This window comes from Pempheris klunzingeri, chromosome 16, assembly GCF_042242105.1.
Source record: "Pempheris klunzingeri isolate RE-2024b chromosome 16, fPemKlu1.hap1, whole genome shotgun sequence".
Classification (NCBI taxonomy): Eukaryota; Metazoa; Chordata; class Actinopteri; order Acropomatiformes; family Pempheridae; genus Pempheris; species Pempheris klunzingeri.
The window spans coordinates 3,779,888-3,802,450 of record NC_092027.1 but is presented as its reverse complement, the minus strand read 5'-3'; the positions used below and the strand labels follow the sequence as shown (position 1 = coordinate 3,802,450).

The window sequence follows — 22,563 nt, the reverse complement described above, 5'->3', positions numbered from 1 at the left end:
CTAGCAAACTACAAGACTGTGAGAAAGGAACGGAGATGAAATCAGGGATACTTCATGAGGAATGAGAGTGAGGGAACAAGAACTTAATGAAGCTTAAAGAGAGAGAGAGAGAGAAAGAGGGACAGATAAATAGTTAGAGGGAGTGAACAGCTGAAAGAAAGTGAGCTAAAGTAAGTGAGAAGGATGCGATGTTGTCTAATGAAACACATCACATCATATTTCACATATCAAAAACACCAGGAAGTGACTAAAAATCATTTCATCAACACCTCCAAACTTCCACACACACACACACACACACACACAATAACAAAAATAGATGCACATATCTGCAGTGCAGGCAGTACAAACAGGCACCAATGACATTTAAATACACCCAGCTCCCACTGAATACATTCAGGGTACCTGCAGGGTTCAGACAACCGCATTTGAGCCAGATGGAAGCCTGTTTTAAAGCTGGAAATGAATTTAAAATGCATCTCAAAAGCAAACTGAGGAACTTTGAAAAATCAGCCAACAGCACAACTCTTAATCCATGTAATGGCTCTGCAACTAAAACAGACCATAAAGAAGGTTTAAATGATTTATACATCAAAACTTTATGCTAGTTCAAGTTTCTCAAACGGTTGCTTATCCCTGTTTTGTACTATTGTAAATGTCTTCGGGTATGATATTGTTGAACAAAACAAGCAGTTTGAAGACATCATCTTGAACTCTGAGATGTTTTGCTTACTAGACAATAAATCGATTACACAAAAAAAAAAGAGAGAGCTGAGAACTCAAAGGTACAAACACAAACATATTTGGTAAAGGAGATGAAGAAAAACTAGGATCTAGCTTGCTGAATGTTTTTTTTAAATGTAGAAATAAAAGGTAATACAGGTAAACAGCTAACATTAGTCTAATAGTAGTGCCAGTAGCATCTCACACTAAGAAAACTAATCTCTGATATTCTTCATGCATCGTTTCATTTTCAGATCTACGAGAGAAAAAAAGTTGGGCTGCATAGTTCAGAAAATCCCACAGTGAAAGACAGATCATCTTCAACAAAGGGGAAGTGAAATTAGGATAAAAAATTTGATTATCTAAAAAATAGGCACTATTTATGGCCTGTTATCCAGACATAGAGGTTAAATGTATTTGTATAATACAATTCTGTCTTGCTGGAAATCTCCATTCAAAACCTCACATGGTAAGAAAGAGCTAGAACCTTTAAAAACTGAGTTTCACTCCTTTCAATACTGAAGCCTTAGATTTAGATTGTTTAAGAACGAGCACGTGCCTTTGACATCTTTGCTCTGGTCCCTCGGAGAGAGCAAGCCGGAAGATTAACCAAAAGCGAGAAGGCAAAGAGCTATATCAGTGTCGAGCTAAAGGAGAAAACGAGAGGGAGAGGGGAGGGGAGAGCGGCTGTAACAAAAAGCGGCAGCAAGAGAGCAGGAACCACATCAGAGATAAAGAGAGGCTTAAGTGGAAGGAGGGAGAGGAATGAGGGGAGACAGAGGGGTGAGGTAAGAGGTGAAAGATCTCCGCTACAGAGAGCCACTGAAATAAACATGACCCAACCTGGCCCACAGTGCAGGTACGAGTTCAGCCGCAGATGGAGTAAGTTCACAGAGAAAGGGTGAACAGAAACGGGATCCATGGAGAGAGAGGTGAGAGAGAGAGGTAGATCTGTAGCATAACATTAATCTTGTGGGGCTTTTTTAAGTGCGAGAGGGAGAAAGAAGGGAGCAGGAGAGGAAGAGAGGAAATTAAACACAAAGAAAAGAAAAGAACTATGGTAAATGTTCTGAAACCAAAATCTGTCTGTTGTGAGTTTATGGACTTTATGGACGAGCAAATTGTCAGAATACAGAATAATTAGAATATCCCTTTAGCAGAAACAGGAAAATATTTAATCATGTACAACAAAGTGGAGAGTTGAGCTGAATTTATATACAACATCCATTAATCCACATTTTTATGATTGCAAATTCTTCTGACAAAACAAATATAGAGTAACACCTGTACTGTGTGATGTTGACACTTCCGATGAGTGCTCACAGAGTAAGTTAGAGGCAAAATAAAGTTACTGACCAGGCTTTCATCTTTGTTTTCCAAAAGCGCAGTTTTTGTCAGCCTCGCTTTTTATTTTGGGCAATTTATTCACCCTACAGACCATTTCTGAAAAGCTGCATTTCTGGTGTGGAAAAACCCCAAAATTGAGCTTTGTGTTGACTTACTGAGGGAAAGAGGAAGATAACTGAAAGCGCAGAAGTCAAAGAGCAGGGAGTCCAAGCAGAGACAGAAGGCAAGAGGAAAAAGCGAAGGAGGAAAAGAGAGAAAGGAGGAAGAAAGAAGGCGGATGAGAGAGAGAGAATAAAGAACGAGGGAAGCAGAGAACAGGGTGATAGAGAGAGGTAGGCTGAGACAGTATGAGAAAGCGAGAGAAACGTCAAGAGAAAGAGGATTGGGCAGGAAAACCGGAGCAGCAGAGAGACAAGAAAGGGCAGATTGCCAATTTAGCTTTCACCGATAATCATTCCCACTAAGCTTTTCTTACAGCAGAGCGGGAGAAACATTCTGCCTCCATTTATATTGTTCTCATTTTTCCGTTTCGTCTTTTTCGGCCTGGGTCATTCTCGCCCCCGTCCTCCTCCCCCCACCAATAAGCTACAGTGACTATATCGAAGCTGCTGCCGTGGTGGTGAATCTCAACAACTCCGCCGATCAATGGCAGCCAAAACCCCTATAGAGTAACAAGTGTGTGTGTGTGTGTGTGTGTGTTTAAGTACACACAGGTGGGTGTTTAATACATGTTAGGCCTCTGTGAATATTTATGTTGATCTTAATTAACCAATCTTGGATGAAGAAGATCTGGAGAGATCTGTGGAGTCTGATGCCTACATAAGTTTATATGTTGTGGTTGGACCTAAATGCATTATGTGCCCATCAGTGGGAGTTAAATCACAAGAAACTTGGCATTTCTTGGGCTATTTAAAGGATGACCCCTGTATTTTTTTTTACATATTTTGGGAAAAACTTTTGGAACTGCTCCAGTAGATCAGCAGCTGAGAACTATTGAGGGTAACTGGCACAATCAACTTATGTCCACTAAGAGTGCTTGTTCTTGCCTCCGACAGGTCAGATTGTTATTTGAGATGTCAGACATCATTACAGAAATGATCCCTGTGGGCTCCATTACAGCCATTATAACTTGTTTGCCGCCAATTCGTGGCCGATGGTGGAGACGATCTACTGGACCAGTTCCAAAGTTCTTCATACCTCACTTTTAAGGCCAACGGATGGACACATAGAGTCCAGGTTTAAAAATGCCGGAGAAAGGCATTATCCTCCATCAATATTACTATATAACTTTCACTCACTCTCACCAGCATTGTTTCCACGTGCAGCAATGGCTTTGTTGAACCTACTGTGCACTGCTCGGCAGACTAGCTGGAGAACAATGTGGAGAATTTATCAGCTGAGTGTCAGGTTTGTTCCTAATGAGCTTGGTGGAGACGGAAACTGAGCTAGAAGAGAGTGAATGTTGGACTCACTTCACCAGACGACCACGAACACGACTCCAAATGACTGCTGGTGTTGGATGAGTGAAGAAGTCACTGTTAGCCAACATGTCGGCCCCGTCGACTTTATCAGCAGGTGACATGTCAACAACGTGTTTACAGCTTGTTTAGCAGGTTTATTTTGGCTGAGCTCAAATCTTTGAAGGTTTAATCTTTAAACGAGAGAGTCGAAATAAAAAAAGATCCTGTAGTTTCATTTAACTCACGATCAGGTCAGTTTCAGTTAGTCAGTACAGTTGCTATAGTTGCCCTTAAATGAATACATGCTGTGCTCTGATTTGATGTGGTTAAACCTGAATGGAGCTTTGTTTGAATGTTATAGGATTTAAATGGATCAGCCAATCAGAGGGTTAGTATTTTCCATGGCTCATAGAATCAGCTATTGAACGGACCAGATAAGTTCATTTCAAGATCAGTAATTCTTAGTGACCAGACGCTCCGAGTAGTTTGGGACTTAAAAGGCCCCCGGTGTCAATAACACACACGTCACTAGCCCTTTAAACCGGGCTGACATCTTTGATATTTACTGTAAAATTGACTTCTTTATTTGTTAGGGGAAATTTTAGAGAGACGGCAAGTGTCTCAATAGGTTTAGCAGAAGAGAGGAAGAGCAAAATAAGAGGGGGAATTCAAGTGGGAGCAGTGCGGAGATCTGATTTGATAACTGACTGAGTGGGAGAGGAGGAAGTGGAGTCAGAGGAGAGGAGAGGACGTGAATGAGGGTATGAGAGGAGAAACAGAATGACAGGAGGAGGAAGGAGGATGATTGGCAAACAGAGGAGGAGAATACCAAGAAGAGGAGAGCAGAGGTGATGAATGGCAAATAAAGGAGAGGAGGGCAATGATGAGGAGGAAAGGTGAGAGGAAAGGAGAAGAATAACAAAGACACAGAGGGGAGAAGAGATGCATGCCAAGTAGAAGAGAAGAGAAAAAGAGAAGAGAAGAGGGCAGAAAATGAAAGGATAGAGGAGAGGACAGGAGGCCAAGGATGAGGAGTTAAGGTTTGAGAGAAAAGGAGAGGAGTGACATGAAGGGGAGGACAGAGGTGATGAATGGCATATTAAAACAGCAGGCATGAGTCAAAAGGGAAAAAAAAAAGAGGAAATGAAATGACAAAATGACAAGGAGAGGAGAGGGCAAGTCATGGAGGACAAGAGGGAAGAGTTTAAAGAGGAGAGGAGAGGAAGAATGGAAGTGATTACACTAAACAAACCTGTGGCCTGACAGTAATTTGCATTGTGCGGTGTTGCCCATATATGGTAATGGAGTGTGTGAACGCAGCTACTGTGGTAACCTGCATTGATCTGAGATCAGACCACTGCAGTTGGCAGACAACAACAAACACACACACACACACACACACACACACACACACACACACACACACACACACACACACACACACACACACACACACACACACACACACACACACACACACACACACACACACACACACACACACACACACACACACACACACACAGAGAGAAGTCCTGCAGTGTCTGAGACTGGTGCATGCACACAGACAGAGACAGTCAAACCTTTGGCCAAATCAAGGACAGACAGACGGACAAACTGAAATAAGCAAATGAGCTCACATCAAGGACAAGGACATACGCACATAAAACACTTGCAGGCCCACAAACACATTTGCAAACACACACACACACACACACACAGCGGCATAGAATGAGTTAGCTGCAAGGCTAAATGTGAAGCCTTTTTGATATTTTATTCAGAGCTTTTCAATCAAACAGCAGAGAAAACACAAAACAAAACTCCACACCCTCATAATCACACCAAGGACAGACTGGTGATAGTGGAGGAGTAAGCATCAACCCAAATGTTAAACGGTGGCATAAAGCCAATCAAGAAACAGATCAAGTATCAGGTGGAGAACAGATTACTTCCTGTTGACTCATCCAGGGATGACCCACTTTTCAAACAAAGCAAGGAACTGCTGTGGACATCACACGCATCTACAGAAATAAAGACACACACTTAAAGTAGGAATCTTCTGTGCATCTTAAATAAAGGAAATCAAACAATGCACGTGTGTGTATGTGTGTGTGTGTGTGTGTGTGTGTGTGTGTGTGTGTGTGTGTGTCCACAAGTTCACATGGGTCTCAGTGTGTGTTATGGAGACAGACTTGATTAATCACGCTTCTCATTAATCGAAACTGACTGGTAGCTCTGGCTTTAATCTCAGTGGTGGTGTGAGCTTTTTCAATAACACACAATCGTTTATTGGATTAGTTACCAGCTGCTGTCTGTCCCATTCTTGTTTAATTCTTCCTCTTTGTCCCGCCTCGTTCCAAATATGGCACCAGGCTAATTAATTCTGAATGCGAATGCCATTCAGAGTGCTACCTCTTTTCATTTCCGCCGACCTGTTTAGTGTAGCTCTGAGGCGAACGGAGCAGCTCCTTCTCCTCGGTGCGTGCGTCACATGAAACAGATGGAGCTTTAAATCATTTTGATGTATTAAATTGTGTAATGTCAATCCAGTTTGTGTTATTATTGGCTGAGCAAGTCCTGGCAGTTTCCTGGAGGTCAAACAATTTTGATGCCAAAAATGAGAAAAATAATGTAAAATCTCATCTCATTTAATTAGCAATCTGTGGCAACAAATGTCAGCCACTATCACTTAAGAGTGTGTATTAAAGTGGACAGCAGTGTGTCTACACTTGTCTGTATTAAGCCGGTGATAACAGACTGATTAAAGCTCATAATTAATCCATCTGTGGTTGTATATTGGAAAATGACGCCCTTCCTTATCGTGTGTGTTACACTAAGCAGATGATACAAGAGGTGGGAGGGCTGACGCATCTGTGTGACAATAATCCTTCCACTAGTGGTTGTACTGCCAATCAGCCAACTAGCCAGCCAGACAAGTGAGACAAAGGGGAGGAAGAATCCACGTCATCCACGCATCCTTTTGGTGAGCAACGAGACAGCTGAGGCTGCACGGCTCCAAGTCTGTGTTTTAAACATTGTTTTTGATGGCGCTGGAGAGCATGCTAAAACTGGATACAGGGACAGAGACATGGGATAAAGGTTACAGTTACAGTCATATGGTACACATCATACATAAAAGCCCTGTCAGCAGGACACTTCACCTTGAACCTGAATGTCATTTTGTGTGCTGACACATTACCGTCTGCAGATGCACAGTCATGCTTATGTGTGCCGTTACGTGAATGGCAAACAAAATGCACCGAGTGTTGAAAGTTTTCACATGGTCTTCTTATTAGCACATCTAATGACCAGAAACAGAGCTGTGAGTATGAATTATCATCATCGGGAGGAAACAGAGTGATGTGAGGAAAGTAATCATTCACACACACTCACCCACTGAAGCACAGCTTTGGGAACAATTTGGGGTTAAGTGTCTGGTCCAAGGACACTTTGATTTATAAAACCTTTGAGTTTCTGACTGATTTCTGATTATGTGATTTAATTCATAACTTTGCTAATAAATAGCTAATACTTTTGCTCTAGTTAGAAAAAGGCCTTGTTCAGCTACTCTTTCCGTTAGGACAACATTAAAGACAGATGCGGTGCAGTTCTGGTGAACAGTGGCACATTTCCTGGACAAATGTAAAGCATTCAGCTTCTGCAGCTCTCGGCTTTAACAGGTACACTGACGATGATTTAGTCAGTAGTCGGCTCTGTCGCTCTGTTTCACTCCATCATCCACACATCTGCACAAACATAAAGTGATGATCCCTACCATGCATGCAAACATATACAGTGAGATACACACATTCACGCAGACAGACACACACACACACACACACACACCTCGCTGCCAGCAGAAAAAAGACCAGGGTTGAGAGAGATGACATGGAAAAAGAATTTAAAAAACAGCTTTTATCTGTTTTCTGCAAGAGACTGTGACTGGATGGCTGTCAGGGGGCCACCATTGAGTGGTTCCACCAGACTGAGAGTGACTGTGTGTGCGTATCTATGCGTGTCTAGCAATTACTTCATGTGTGTGGAGTGGAATCAATGTGCTGAACGGACAGCACAAGGATCATTGTAGTGTGTGTGTGCATGTGCACCTGAACGTGTCCAAGAAAAATCCGCATGTATGACCACCTTCCATCAGCCACTCTAAACGCACTGGCAGTCACACTGGGAATAAAACATGGGAGCAAGAGTGAGGGAGAGTGAGAATAAGGGGTGGAGGGAAGGTTAGGACCCTCACACTCCTCTCTTCCACGCGTTCAAATCGTTCTGTCCCCACTCACTCCCGTCATTTCAGGAAGAAAGGGGCCAGTGCACTGACACTCAACAGAGAGTCTGAGAGTTGTCACAGCGCACTAACCTCAGCATCCCAGTAAAACAGAACCAAGAATAGCAGTAACAGGATGACAGTTCAGCCAGTCCTGTCAAGTCAAACACAGAGTGAACCCAGAGCCCTGAACTGCTTCAGGTTACAGCGGGCAAATGGTTCTCACTCTGCACCGCCTGGCTGCGTCCAGACCTACACACATACTGCGCTAATTGGCATTTAACCCATCATGCCCGTTGCGTATTTAGTTCTAACAAGCAATTACATAATGCTCACTATCATCTCAAACCAACTGAGTTGTAATGGAGCAATGATAAGCTCAGTGTTATGATTGCCTTCTGTGCAAGCCAGTTCAACCGAACCAACTGGATACTTTAAATCCAGCATTTTCATTTTCAGAAAAAATGCTGAAAGTCATTGTGACAGTAATTTGCACTGCACGACTCCTTTCTCTTCTACAATATCAATGCTTGATATGAAAAAGCATATCACTACTATCAAATCACATTTTACTTTCATAGTATCGATACGTTTGTAAGATAATCACTTTCCGTCGGCTGAATGTGGTCGATATTATTTGTGCTGTTGTACAGCACTATGATTGTAAGCAAATGTTCGTTGTCGTCTTCATTTTCCTAGAAGAAGACACAGACAGACCCACTGCCACAACTCTGGAGCAGAATCCAGGACTAGAGCCACAATACACAATCCTGTGTAAACCACATTTCCCACGGTACCTGATGGAAATATGGCAGCAGTTCAAACTGAAGACTGTGGAAGAAGTCGTGTATATTAAAAAGGTCTGAAACTGTGGTTAAGAGTACATTTTCTACTGCATACTGTGAGTTTGAGTTACTGTCTCATTAGCAGTCATGCTTTTCATTCATGTTAGTTTGGTTTAAAAAAATAATCTTTCAGGGACTTGAAACCTGCGAGAGACAATTAACCCCAAGGAGTGGGCCACAGAACGCCTTGGATTCACGAGCTCTGTTCGAGAAAAAAACAAAAATTAGACCCAGAGGACAAACAACAAGCAAAGATAGTGTGAAAATGATTTAATTTTCAACTTTTATAGCTTGCTGCATAAGAAAGGTTTCTGTGCAGCAGCTAACAGACAGAAATTGCTGCCTTTTTAAAGTCACAAACATGGAAACAATTTCTAAGTGACAGGTACAAAAAATAATGACTAAATGTTCACTCAGGCCATTCTTAAGGATCCGCACATTGATTTCCAAACTGTGATAAAATGAATGGAAGCTAATGACTGGCTGAAAGATATGAAATCATTTTTAAAAATGCATGGCAAGCTTTGAAAAGTCAATTAAAAACATGCAAAACAACCAGTATGGTGCTCTAAACTCATTACTCGACAGGGCCTCAGTCCACTAGGATTTTGTTAATCTACACACAAACTTTAATGAGATTCTACTATCAGATGACATTATCAAAACTTTAATCTTGTTCATTTTGTTATGAGTTACAAGCACAAAAAATGCAAATGAGCCCATCTCGTAACATGAACTTTAAAAAGGCATAAGAGGTGAACTGGGATGGCAGCGATTTTCGTTTGAAAATGCATAATTCTGTGAAAGAAGACATTTGGAGAGACGTGGTGATTCAGGTGACTGCTGGTGTCCAATTTATTCGGCTGTTTGTTGACTTTGTTTATTTAAGCGCGGCTTTAGCTTTTAGCTCTGTGACTATCAACCGCCTCTTGCCTTCCCTCGTTCCATCCTCCGTCCCTTTGGCCTGAATTTCATACCGTTGATGACTGTGAGGAACGAGTGATGTTCCAAACCGGCTCATTAACACGCTCCCCCTTCACACCGCCTTTCATTTCGAAAAAATGGCTGATTCAATTCCAAAACCTATTTACCTTCACGGTCACTTTGTACATTAGCAGTCAGAAACCTGGATGCTTATAGCTCAGACATGCACAGAGTCAAAAGAAACGGCATGCTGGGAAGCGGAGAGGACACAGATGAAAGAGCAGCTCACATCTAATTAGCACCCTTTTCTCTCCGTCCAGCCAGCTGACTGGGCAGCCGGACTGCCACCCGTCACGACGCCTGCGTGGTGGGAAGCGAGAACAGTCGAAACATTTCACTTCCACCCTCTGATGCATCCCCGGGGATTAAGAAATCATCCTCACATTTCGAAAAGCCCAACGCTCGGAAATAGACTCTGGGGTGGGGAGGGATAGGTCAAAGGCCCAGGCACATAAGTCATTCTCTATTTTCCAATCCTACCTCCTTAGTTAATGGAGTTTTACAAATACTAAGGGCAGGACGGGGGTGTGCTGCTGGCTCAGTGAAATTCACCGTCTCAGCTATGGACTGAGGCTCCATCGTAAAATTACATGCTGTAGTATTAATGACTACAGGAGCAACTTTACAACATTGTTAGCTGTTGGTTGTAATAGTGTTGGAGATAATGAGGACTGAGATACCTCACAAACATAAATAACAACAAAAAGATAAAAACTAGCACAAAAACACACATCTTTCCCATAATGAATATAAAAATACATTTACTTAAATTTGATTTCTGCAAGTAGGCTAATTCACTTGGAGGAACCCCCCCCCTCCATGGCTCACTGTGGATTTAGCTAACCATTTAAAAAGGTACCCTGTGGAGTTGGTGACCACTAGTTGCACTACGGAGCCAAGTTTTTACGAGTGGGTCCTTATTCTGTTTGTATCATGTGCATGGTTTGGTTTAATGTCGGTCCACTGACTGACAGTTGGTCACCACATTGAAGTAAAGCAGCAAGGCGCTTTGGTGAGAAACATTAAATACAAACAGAACTCTTTTTTGTTAACTAAAAAACTCCACACAGCACCTTTACTGAACAGATAGTGTGACACAAGTTAAACCTTTGTTTGAATTGTGTTGTCTGCTATACTACTTCTAAATTGTACTAAAAAAGCAACAGCAGGTAAACCAGAGTATGCCAGCATTTTGAAATATTGATGCTTTTTTCATAATCCAATTTCAAGCCCTTTGATAGGCACATGGTACACCCTCGGGACCTGTTTAGAGTGTGTACTGCAGTGCATGCTGGGATAGGCTCCAGCCCCCGCAGCCTCAAACAGGATAAGCGGTTTAGAAAATGGATGGATGGGTGGATATTCCAATTTCAATGTGGCAAGCAGATTATTGCCATAATTGCCTAGCTCATAACAGTTAGTCCTTTTGTCATACAGCTATAGTATCCTTCATTGTCTTCAGGATAATTTGATATCATTTGTCAACCATAGCTTCGTTTTAGACAGCGGCCTTCAGTTTAAGGCCTTCACCGTGTTTTTGTTTTGTTTTTTTTATGATCTGAAGGATGAATGAAATGAGATTAAATTGAGTCCTTAGTCAGGTAGAAGTACATTCAGGTAATTACAGTTGTCTCACTTTTAAGCAGACATGACTTGCCATTTATTTTAAATATTATACTACACATTATTAAAGTTTCTTTAAAGATTAAACTGGAAAAACCCTGTAAAATTTAATCTTTACAAACATCTCGTCTCGAGGGTGGAGCAAAAGTGCAATTGCAGTTCACAAGTCTGGTGATGTGACAGTTGTCATCTGTAAGTGAATTTTTGAGCCACTGAAGAGAACTTTATGTCATTAATGATTTCTAGGGTTTTGACATGTGAGCTGTTTAATCCCCCTGCCACTTGGCTTTGATCCATATCTAACATTTCAACGTGAGGAGAGAAGAGAAGAGAAGAGAAGAGTTAAAAGGGTATGGATGTCACCGATACGGGAGGACGAGATGGTTTGGTTTGGTTGGATGTGTGTGCCTGCGTCTGTGTGTGAATCTTTTTCTGTCTGTCACAGCGATTCACATCCTCACCCATCACACAGTCCGCCACGGCTTTGTCACTGCAGCTAACAGAGGGAACTTGTCATGACAGCACACACACACAAACACACACATACACACCAGTGCTGTACAATAGCATGTGTATCAGTACTCCCTTTTTTCCATTGAAATGCTGCATGCTGGACATCCTTGTTATTGTGAAATAACTCATGATTACACTCCTGTAGCTCATCCAAGACTCTGAATCATTTAGTACACAATACACAGCACAATGAACACAGAATTCTGTTTTGATATTATTTCTGTAGAAACATCTGACCACCACATTTACCCTGAACCTCATGATGCGGACAATGATGCACAGCGGTAACAAGGATGACAGATGTTCGGCTGGAGCTATTTACAAGCAGCGGCCTCACTAATCTGTTTTGCACTTTCATTTGGTCAAATTGAGAAGGACTTGAACTGGATCCCCTGTTACAAACAAAAAAAGAACCTGCCAAAGACACTTCTGGCCGACTGACAGGTAAGTGTAGGCATCAAAAGCAGGGAAACGAGCTGTGAGAAGAAAGCCCACAGGGCCTATAGAAAAGCACCTGGCAATATCTCAAGCCATTTGACAATGATACACTATTAAAGAAGAAAATTGAAAATCGTACCTTTGAAAGACTTCTGTAATTCTATCATGCAAATGAACACGTCCATCGACAGTTACTAAAGGACTGAATGTGTGGATCTGTCTGGAATACTGAACAGTTTCATGTTAAGAGAACATCAGCCTTTTGTGTAAACCCCCCCCACCCTCCTCCTCAATTTTGGATTTCCGGGAAAAAAATATATATATCTACTCCTCGCTATGTGAACAGCGAGGTGACCCCCAGCTTTAGATGAGAGACGGGAAAGTCAGGAGTTAAGAGAGGGTTTCTTTTAGCAGGAGCAGTCGGGGGAGTGTGGTGTCACGAAAGGGAAGAAAGGGAGAAAGACAAAGCATTGTGCTGCAGCTGTCACACTGAATCTCTCAATCAACAGCTGAATTAGTGAGGGATACGGAAGCAATTAATCAGGTTTAACAGCAGCCGCCAAAAACAGGCGAGGGAGGGGGGGCAACCTGTCTGTACATCTGTGTTTGTATACTGTTTGGGTGTGAGCTGACTGGTAGGTAAATTGTGAGTAAACGAGGACAGAATGAATCAGACATATTGCCATGTGATGTAAAACATGGGCTTGAATAGTGATGTGTCTCCGGGCCAAAGGAAACATAACACTACATTTTCCCTCATTCACAGACGCATGTGGGATTTAATGTCTTGCTAAAAGACTTTACGGACTTTTGGACAGGACAAGCTGGTCCAATCCATCCTACCACCTGCGCTACTGCACCCAACTGGTGGAGGCAGATGGCCGCCTACCTCTAAGCCAGGTTCTGCTCGAGGTTTCTACCCGTGAGAGGGGAGTTCCCCCCCCACCACCACCACCACCGCCAAGTTTACGCTCCAGTAGGGATTCTCAAATTGTCGGATGTAAAAATGTAAGAGTATGGCTTAATCTGCTCTTTATGAAGTGTCTTGAGTTTTGTTTGGCGCCATATAAATATTGATTGACAAATCACCGGGGTGCACATCAAGTGGTCGCACTGCTGTAACATTGTCAGACTCACAATGGATTTAAAAAAAAAAAAAAAAGGATAAAAAAGTATGCCACAGACGCAGAGACATCATCCCTTTTATTCTACGCATACTTCTTCCTATCTACATTACGCACAATGCAACTCAACCTGCAACACTTGAGGCGGCTAATGTAGCCTCGAGCTGCTAGCCTCTAGCCTCAAGCAGAAATAAGGAGCAATCTACAGAGGTCTGCAAGCTCACTCTTTTCTAACTCCAGATTTTTTTTCCCCCCATTTTCAAACTTGCAGTCTTCAGCAAACACTGACATTGATTTCCCAAAGCTCCCTCTGGAGACGCGAAAGGCTTTATACAACTTTTTCAAACATGCAGTAGTCCTCCCCAAGACCTGTACACTGATTCTGTGTGTAAAATTCCCCTTTCAGTCAGTGGTGAAAATATGAAAATTCACATGAAAATTTAAATCTAAGGGTCAGTTCCCCAATTCACCAAAAAAAAAAAAAAAAAAATCAATCCGCTCCTAGAGGTATCGAGCAATGCAGATAGCTTTGATGTAATAGGTTTTGAGATATCCATCTCTGGGACAACTTTCCACCAAAGAAATAGTGCTAATGATGCTCCTGGCTTGGTCTGTGGACTATAGCAAGTAACAAGATAACAGAAGTAATGTAGTAATACAATGCAGGCAACACATTTTTACAAGCTAATCTGAAGAACTAGGGATCATAGGAGTTACGTTTGTACTCCATTTCTATCCTGATGTCTGCACACACAAGTATGTATATGCTGCCACTCATTCTTCTTAAGTATAAAAACAGACAGCCGGTTGTGTCAGAGTTCCTCTTGTAATTTGTGAATTGTTTTAACCTGCCAGAGAGAGTTGAGTGTTTTCATGTCAGTCCACACATTCAGTGACCTCTCACTGGAGCAGAGACTATATGAATGTCTTTGACTAAAGGCAGGCAGGAACTAATGTCCCATTGTTAATATAAAATGTTTCTCACCAGTCTGTTTCCCGTCAGTCACCTGACACCACAGGAAGACAAGGTAATCTCCGCCAGGAAACAGTGCCTGGAAAACATGCAGCCTGACAAACTTAATTGTCACATCCATGTCTTTTTTACATGTGGCTGCCTTTGTTTGCCAGGACAGCCATTCATTTCAAGCCAGAATTGTAACAACTGCAGAGCTTAAATATTTAAAACAAATGCCAAAAAAATGATCTAATTACATATGGCAAGCATTTCAGAATGATTGGGGGAAACATACACTAGGCAGAAGCGGTAGTAAATGGGCTGTAACTCCAAATGGCACCGCTATTCTCTTTTAATGTGCGTGTGACTCGCATAGAAATGTGCTGCTGTGTGAACAGTAGTCACTTGTGAACAGGGTAAGGAGGAGAGATGTTAGCTTGCATTATGCAAATCAGAAACAACGCTGTCAAAGCAGGCGCATTCGATCAAGATGATCGCCATCGACACAAATGTGCACATGTTCGTGCACTCAGAGCCAATGCAGTCAATTTAGACGCTGATATTGCAGCAGCCAAGGACGCCAGCAGAGGTGAGAGAAGAGCCAGGCTGATAGCCGAGCACAAATCCTTGTCTTTAGCCCTGTTCCTTTCGAACATTTTATCAATAGAGTCTCTCTCTCTCTCCCTCTCATGGCGAGCTGCTCCACTACTTGTTGCTAACAGTCTCTGGGCTAAACAGAGCCAGGCGGTTATTTATGGGCTGGGGAGCAGAGATAAATCGATGCTCTCTCCATTCTTTCCCAATTCTATTTGCATAACTTCCGTGAGGAGTTTCTTCATTCATTCCAAAAGGAGTTTCTCCACTCAGGTTATGCAATTCAGATATGGTGAAGATGGCAAGTATTGTTCCAGAAACTCAAGTTGGTTTGGGAGGGTCAAACAAAAAGCCAATAAGCTGTCAGGGCAGGATAGTAAAAAGTTATAGCCTACTATAAATATCTAAATTCTTTGCACGGCTACGAATACCTGCAACAAAAAGGTTTGTAAAGGGTGTTAGAGCAGCAACACAGGCCCATTTCAAGACAATTGACAATGGCCTGGCCTTTCCAGTGCCTTTTGCTTGAATCAGGGCAGGCTGTACATTGCAAATATAAATATAAAGGGTAGGGTACATTACACACAAGTCTTAAATAGACCAGTCCAAACTTTATGTCATTGTATTATTTATAAAGAGCCTAAAATGAGAAGTGATTGGTGACTGCATCTTGTTAGTTGCTAATACTACTTTTAATAATCAGAGATCATTTCCTTGTGTATCACCCTCTTCCTGCTGCCGCTAGATGGGATTTTTAATGCAGTTAGCATTGATGCAGTTACGTTTCCTTAAATAAGTGGCAAGATGGTCAAATTTTGGTAAACGCAGCATATAGTTTAAACAAGGATGTCGCCTTAAATTCCCTCTGAAGGAAAAATCCCCAGCCACAGGTTTCATAATGATACAAGCAAAGAAAACAATGTTAGCTCAGTTATTAATTGCCCACATGGGCACAACGGGAAATGTCAGAAAGTCACATCACAACCTGACCCACCGCTGCACTCCCACACAGATGGTGAAAGCAATTTCCATTTTGTCACCGGCAGACTATATCTGGAGAGGAAACGGTGACTGAGCAGTAGGAGAGGATAGACGACACTTGCTGTAGCCTGTGGAACGGGTGAGCTCAGGACAGACTGGGAGACAGAGCAGGGAAGCTTGTCTAAACATTTTCACACTTTTGAACCCTCCCCCCCCACCCCCTCTAGCTCCCTCAATTTCTAAACAATGAGGCCTAGAGGAACTGAGAGCAGCGGAGTGGACGGAGGGAGGAAGAGAGAGGGGGGGGGGGGGGGGGGGTGTACTGGCACCCTTTTTAATTCCACCAAAAGCTGTTCCAACAAAAGGTCCCCCACTCGGGAGCCAGCAGCCAGCCGAGCCAGCTGAAAATAGGGTCGTGAGCATGAGAATGAGTGAAAAAGAGGGGGCACGAGAATAAGACTGAGGGAGGAAGAATAGCTGAATAAAAGAAATGGAAAATTAAAGACTGAGCTGGAAGTTCTCTTTACTCTGCATGGCGGCAAAAGTCAAACTAGGGAGGGTGGATACATTGATTCTGTGTGTGTGTGTGTGTGTGTGTGTGTGTGTGTGTGCAAGAGAGAGAGAGATAGTGTGTACATACGCGAGTGATCTGCAAAGGCATTCATGACGCAGTGAAAACTGACTGAACCCTGAAAGCTGGAAGCAAAAGCCGTCATCCGACCATCCCTGGATGGGCTTCATTGTGATTCATGGCCCCGTTCCTGTTGCTATGCTCTATAATCCCTCTTCCCACTGACACCTGTTTGCTGAAGAATCACTAAGGAATGCCAAGGTGTTAGCCATGATATGGTTTATTTCTAGAAATGTGATCTGGAATTTGCTCAGTAACCATTTCCTCAGAAGTGGAATGAAAAAAGGAAATAAAAATGCTGACCAAGTGCAGCCACATGCTTGCTGGCCCCTGGCAGGCAGAGTGATGAATAAAAACCTGCATCCTGGACTCTCAGCAAGCCGGACTGATGGAGCTTCTTACAGCGAACCAGAGTCCAACCTCTTTCCCACTAATTAAAGCGAGCCTCTTTTAAAGGTCCACACAAAGACATACACACAGCGCACATGGTTGGACAACAAAGGGATGTGAAATTGTCTCATCCACAAAAGCCGTATCCATGACAACCTATTCCCAATCTCTGAGAGTGGCCAGCCAAGCCAACCTCTACCTCAGGCCATTTTTTTTTTTGAAAGAGGAGCATCAAAACTACGTCTCTGAGTGTACAAAAACAAGCAAACAGCATTATGCAAGATTCTGCAATGCAAAGTTAGTGGCCCGTCATTCATAAGCCCACAAAGAATTGTGGGAAGTCATTAACATTTTAATTCTTGATCAACAAGAAAACCCACAGGCGAAAATTTCAGGCAGACAAAGTTGAACATTAACGCAGACAAACAAATCACATGTGACGCAATTCTGACAATTAATAAGTAAAAAGGCTGCGATTAAGAGGGAAGGTTCCTCTCTCACAGCAGCAGGATGATGTCGTGCTTTGCTGGGTGAGAATCTCCACCACACACGACAGCCCAGACAATGACAAACAAATTGGCCTAAACACTAACAGCCCCCAGCATTACTATGCAGTTTGCGTTGGTGTGAGTCATTAATAAGCTCTCGATGAGCATTAACGGCTCTCGAGGGGATGATTATCTCCCCATGTCTCACCAGGAAGAGCCGCTGACATTTAAGTCTGGGGCCGACGTGCCTTAAACTGCAGGTCAGGACCCAAAACAGCTCATTTCTGGTCCCCCGCATGACAGCAGCTCGTTTCTTTTAATACGGTGGGTCTCAGTTTAAAAGGCTCGTTTCTTCACATTCAGCATGGATGACCCTCGCTTTTTCTTATCTTACCCTAAAACAGTTTGGATTATTGTATTGTGTTCGCCAATGACTTATTTCATGTCTCTAAAGTCCTCTAACGTTTTGGAAAATGTTTTAATAGATTTTGAAAAGTTCCTCATGAAAAGAGCCAAAACATAATAAAAAAAAATGTTAAAAGCTAAAACATTTCATTAAGCCCCTGCAGAGAGGTTCCAGTGAAGCATGAAGCCACTTTATATGTTCATTGACGTTGATACCTGTGATCAGTGCTCAACAATGACAACCACTCCCTCAAACCTCTCCACATCCGCACACACAAGACAACTTCTCCTGAGACGCACTCCTTGACATTTAGTCTGCCCTCAGCCACAGTGGGGCTGGGCCCTTCACTATGGATTTTAAAGATGGTGGAGGCAGCAAATCATTTTCAACCCCGGGGTCAGGTGACTGCGCAGGGTTAAAATAGGATTTATGCAAAGTGAAGAAAATCTGTTCGTTAAACGGACATTTTTATTCAAGCTGCCCTTTGCTTTTAAAATAATGGGAAATTTTCAGCCTCTGGGCTTCTTCCAATAATTAATCAAGTAAAACATCCTGCAAAGAGAAAAATTTTAACAATTGTGGTCCAGCCCTGAAGGCCAAAGCACACAGCTGGCTGCACTGGGCAGCTCACAGATGAATGTCTTGAACTCTGTGCTTGTTTAAAAGTTGTGTACGCTTTAGGATTACAGCAGTAAAATTAACCATTGCTCTGGATTTGTAATTTAAAAAGCAGTAGATGATGCACCAGGGGATGTTTTATTAGAATACAATTTATCTTTGCTGCTCCACCGGCGGGGGGGGGGGGGGGGGGGGGGGGGGGCGCTAACACAGGTGTTTTATTTAGGGTTTCATGCTCAAAGGGACAATGGTTGCTTCCGTCTTCCCTAAGTTCTTCAACACTGGTACCCAAATGGAGGAAACTAAACGCAGGTCCACGGCAGAGTTGCGGTACTGAACAGACAAATATCAAACAACAAACAACAATTCGGCCCAGTGCGAGGCAGACGATGAAACATTAATAAGAGCTCTCGATAATCAGGCCGCGCTGCTCTGAGGGCGATAATCATCGGCCGCCTGCTCTCCAAGTGATAAGCTAATCAGCCTTTCGTCTCCACCGAGCCGTCGAGGGGACTCATCATCATTGACATTTCAGCTCAAGATCAGGCCTATAGAGCATATGGGGGGGGGGGGGCACCTGAAGTGACTTAATTATCATTGCTGTGGAATGATATCCTCTCAACTCTGTTTTGCCCATTTTACTGAAGGCTAACATGGTTCTTTTACCATCGAGGGTAAAGTTTCATCACTGCTGTTAACTGATTTTTAAGAGCGCTCCTTTATTTTCCGTATAATTTAAAACACATCAATCTATGTACATGCAAGGACAATAAACCAAACTTCTACTTCTGCATGCGGTGTCAGTAACTCACTAGCTAAGTAGCTGAGATGTAGGTGTGGAGGTTTTTCCACTACGAAGACAGTTGTGTTGTTGCGTGTTCAAATTAATTCATGACCTGTGGGGATACAGTCATGACAATCTGACAGCTTTTTAACAATACAGGTCTGATGTAGCAGAGTCTCAGCTGAGTATCTGTCATCCTCACATCGACCTGCGTTGCATGACTTACAGCACTGGGGACACGAGCGCCACAGCCCTTATTTTTGTGCCATTACACCAGGGTGCTCCTGTTCTTGTGGCTTACATCGCTCCAAACGTGCACGGACAGAAAGAATGTCATTACAAAGCGAATTCCAATCAAGTCGAATCTTCCTCCTGCCTTGTACACTCAGTAAGAACCACAGCTCACATTGTCACCTATTACACAACAGATGCTACAGCAAAATGCAAAGCAGAGGCTCTATGGCGCATGGCCTTGAAATAACTTGCCCTCCCATTTGCTTTGATCTCAGAGGCATCTCTCCCAGGCGTGTCAACGCATGAGACGACATATGTCCCAGCTCCATAATGACCCGTCTTCTTTTTCCTTGGCGACAATTTGGGGACAGCTCTGACAGATGATACTAGTTACACCCAGGTGAAAACAACAGGCTGACAGATTAATGCTGACAGAGCGGGTTCACAGGTTTTTATGCCAATCACTGTAGCCTGACTGCCTGCTGTTACGAATTTTGTAGCTGGTCCCAGTTGGGAAAAAGAACTCTGGAAATTGTTTCTGCTGGGAGTTAGAGCACGTCGGCGTAACTCAGCGGTGCATTTAAGCGATGTTATCATAGCTTGTGGACATGGCTATAGCCGCACCTATCACTGTAATTTCCTACAGGGACATAAAGTGTTGCTATGGCAATCAGCAAGTTTACTGCTACCTCTTTTAGTTATGGTGAAACATTTCCTCAATATTCGCAGTAGGTGTCTGCATTAGTGAGTTCAGAGTAATCTTATCTATGGCAGCTCTGAGTATCAATGATACCGTGTTATCCATTTAAATGTGCCCGATAGCGCTGCCACATGTGTACATTGTGCATTCTGTATTCAAAATAAGTAACCTGGCATAAAGTTTGGTATTTTCATCTCTTTAAGTTTAACTATAATATTCATACACTGTCTTGCATTGTGCTTGCATCACTTGACAGTAAGTTTACAGTCGAGTTCAACTGATATCAGCAGGATGACACTACCAGCAAATATTGGCTTATCATGAATATATATCTCTATCAGTGCACATGGACGAAACAGAAGTGATTTTCAGATTTTTCTTAATTCCAATTTAAAATCTTTGTGGTGTCTTTTATTGTTAAAAAAATTTTTGATGTTAATTGTTTGTGTATAAAAACATGAAAAAACGTAAAAGGAATATTTTTCTCTCTGAATATTGATCTCTACAAGTCTGCTAAATCAAAGATCATTCAGGCTCCGTGCTCATACAGCAGGAGCAGGTGATACATTTCATACTGATACACAGTGTTTACATTTTATTACAGGATTACTGTGGTGGTTACTCATTAGTGGCTCAAACCCTCACTGCTGAAGGGCCACCTGAGGAGCAGGGCTGAGTAATTCTCGTTTCCTGCAGAGACCATGTTCCCATCACCACCCTGTTGCTCTGCAGAATGAGGACTAATTTCTGCCATTATTGCAGTGGGGGGGTAATCAGAGCTGCGGTTGTGATTGCGCTCCATTTCACTACGACACTTTCCAACAGGTAAACCCAGATTACAGGTCAGCCGTGTTGGATGGGCTTGTAGAGGCTCAGAGGGGATTAGGCTTCCTGAACAGTCACCTGCCGTCTGAAGCTGCGAGGAATTAGGACAAAAACCACAAACCCAGGAGAGCCACACCTCGCGTTTCATGGCCTACCGAAACTCCAAACACGGATGTAGCGGTGTGCTTCGTCAATAAACTTTTACAACAGGTCTCACTGTCCAGCAGAGAGCAGGCGGAGACGTGACACGGTGAAACACGCAGCACTCCCGGGGCGCGGGAGGCACGGCTGACGGCTGAGGGTGCTCAGGGTTGCCCCCGATCAGGGCGCACAGGGCGGGAAGTGGAGGAGAAAAGTGAAGAGGGTCTGGTGGTTATTCAAACACAGCTCGGATCGTGTTGACCTACCTTGGGCTGCGAGGAGGATCGCCGCTGCCGCCACCAGCCAAGTGTTTCTCACCGGAGACACCGGGCAGCGTCCTGCGTAATCTCTCGCCATTCTTCTAAACAGGAGACAAGGTGGACGTTAATATCCACAACAGCGCTGTGTGGGGCGGCCCGGCTCCCAGTTATTCCTTCTCCGATCAGCCAAGAAACTTCGAGCTCAGTTCAGACCGCCTGGGTTGAAATCAGCCAAGTTGCGGCTTCTCTTTCCTCGTGTTCCTGTGTGTCTGTCCCTCTCCTCTACCCGGACCGTGCTTAGTTTCTCTTTCTTCCTTTGAATCTGTTGATGACCGGGAAAGTCCCTCCCCGTGTGGGCCGGCCGCAGTGCGCACAGGTAGCCCGCGGCTGGTTGTGCGTGATGGTGCGTCTTGGCTGCGGCGAGGGGAGCGAAAGGCAAACAAAGTGTGGACGATGTGTGTGAGAGAGCCGCCGGAGCTCCGTGTGTGTGTGTGTGATGCGGAGAGCTGAGTGGGGAATATCAGAGTGATGTCAGCAGAGCGTCACCAAGAGGACTTCAGCCGTAATACTGAGCCCGAACAGCTTCTCAGTCCGATCGGGGCGCAGCAACACCCGAGGAACACAAGCCTGCAAACCTGCGCCCAGGACTCGGGGCGTGTTCTGCCGACACCTGCCGCTTGTCTGCTCGGTTATGAGGTTATGAGTGGGTGGGTGGGGGGGTGTGGTGGGGTGTGGGTGTGATCAAATGAGAAACATTCAGCTGTTGCATAAAACTAGGAATTATTGTTTTAGCACTAATAGTTATTATTGATCATAAAGAGCTGAAGTGTAACTGCAGCCTACATTTACTCAAGGACTGTACTTAAATACAAATTTGAGGTATTTGAGTATTTCCATTTAATACTACTTTGTTCTTTTACTTTTACAGTTGAAGTTACTGGTTACTTTAGATTTTACACACATCATTTATGAGCAGTATAGAAATCAGCTGTGGAAGAGGTACCAGCAGTACCAGTGTAGAAATACTGCAGAGGTATTAGCATCTCTACGTACATACATACATACATACATACATACATACATACATACATACATACATACATATACATACTTGCTGCCAAAATGTAGTGGTGTAGAAATATAAAGTTGCATACAAAAGAATCACTGTAATACATCAGAGCTGTACTTAGTTAATGCACTTAGTTACCTTCCACCACTTT

The 22,563-nt window shown here is 43.3% G+C and overlaps 1 protein-coding gene across 1 annotated transcript in view; it reads right to left on the bottom strand.

Moving 5' to 3' along the window:
- Window positions 1–21,627, bottom strand: part of pvrl2l (PVR cell adhesion molecule related 2 like) — a 253,353-nt gene extending 231,726 nt beyond the window's left edge. Inside the window, exon 1 of the mRNA XM_070847043.1 lies at window positions 21,350–21,627. Coding sequence (XP_070703144.1) covers window positions 21,350–21,440 — 91 coding nt within the window. The 5' untranslated portion in view covers window positions 21,441–21,627. The remainder of the gene's footprint in view (window positions 1–21,349) is intronic.
- Window positions 21,628–22,563: the final 936 nt, after the last annotated feature.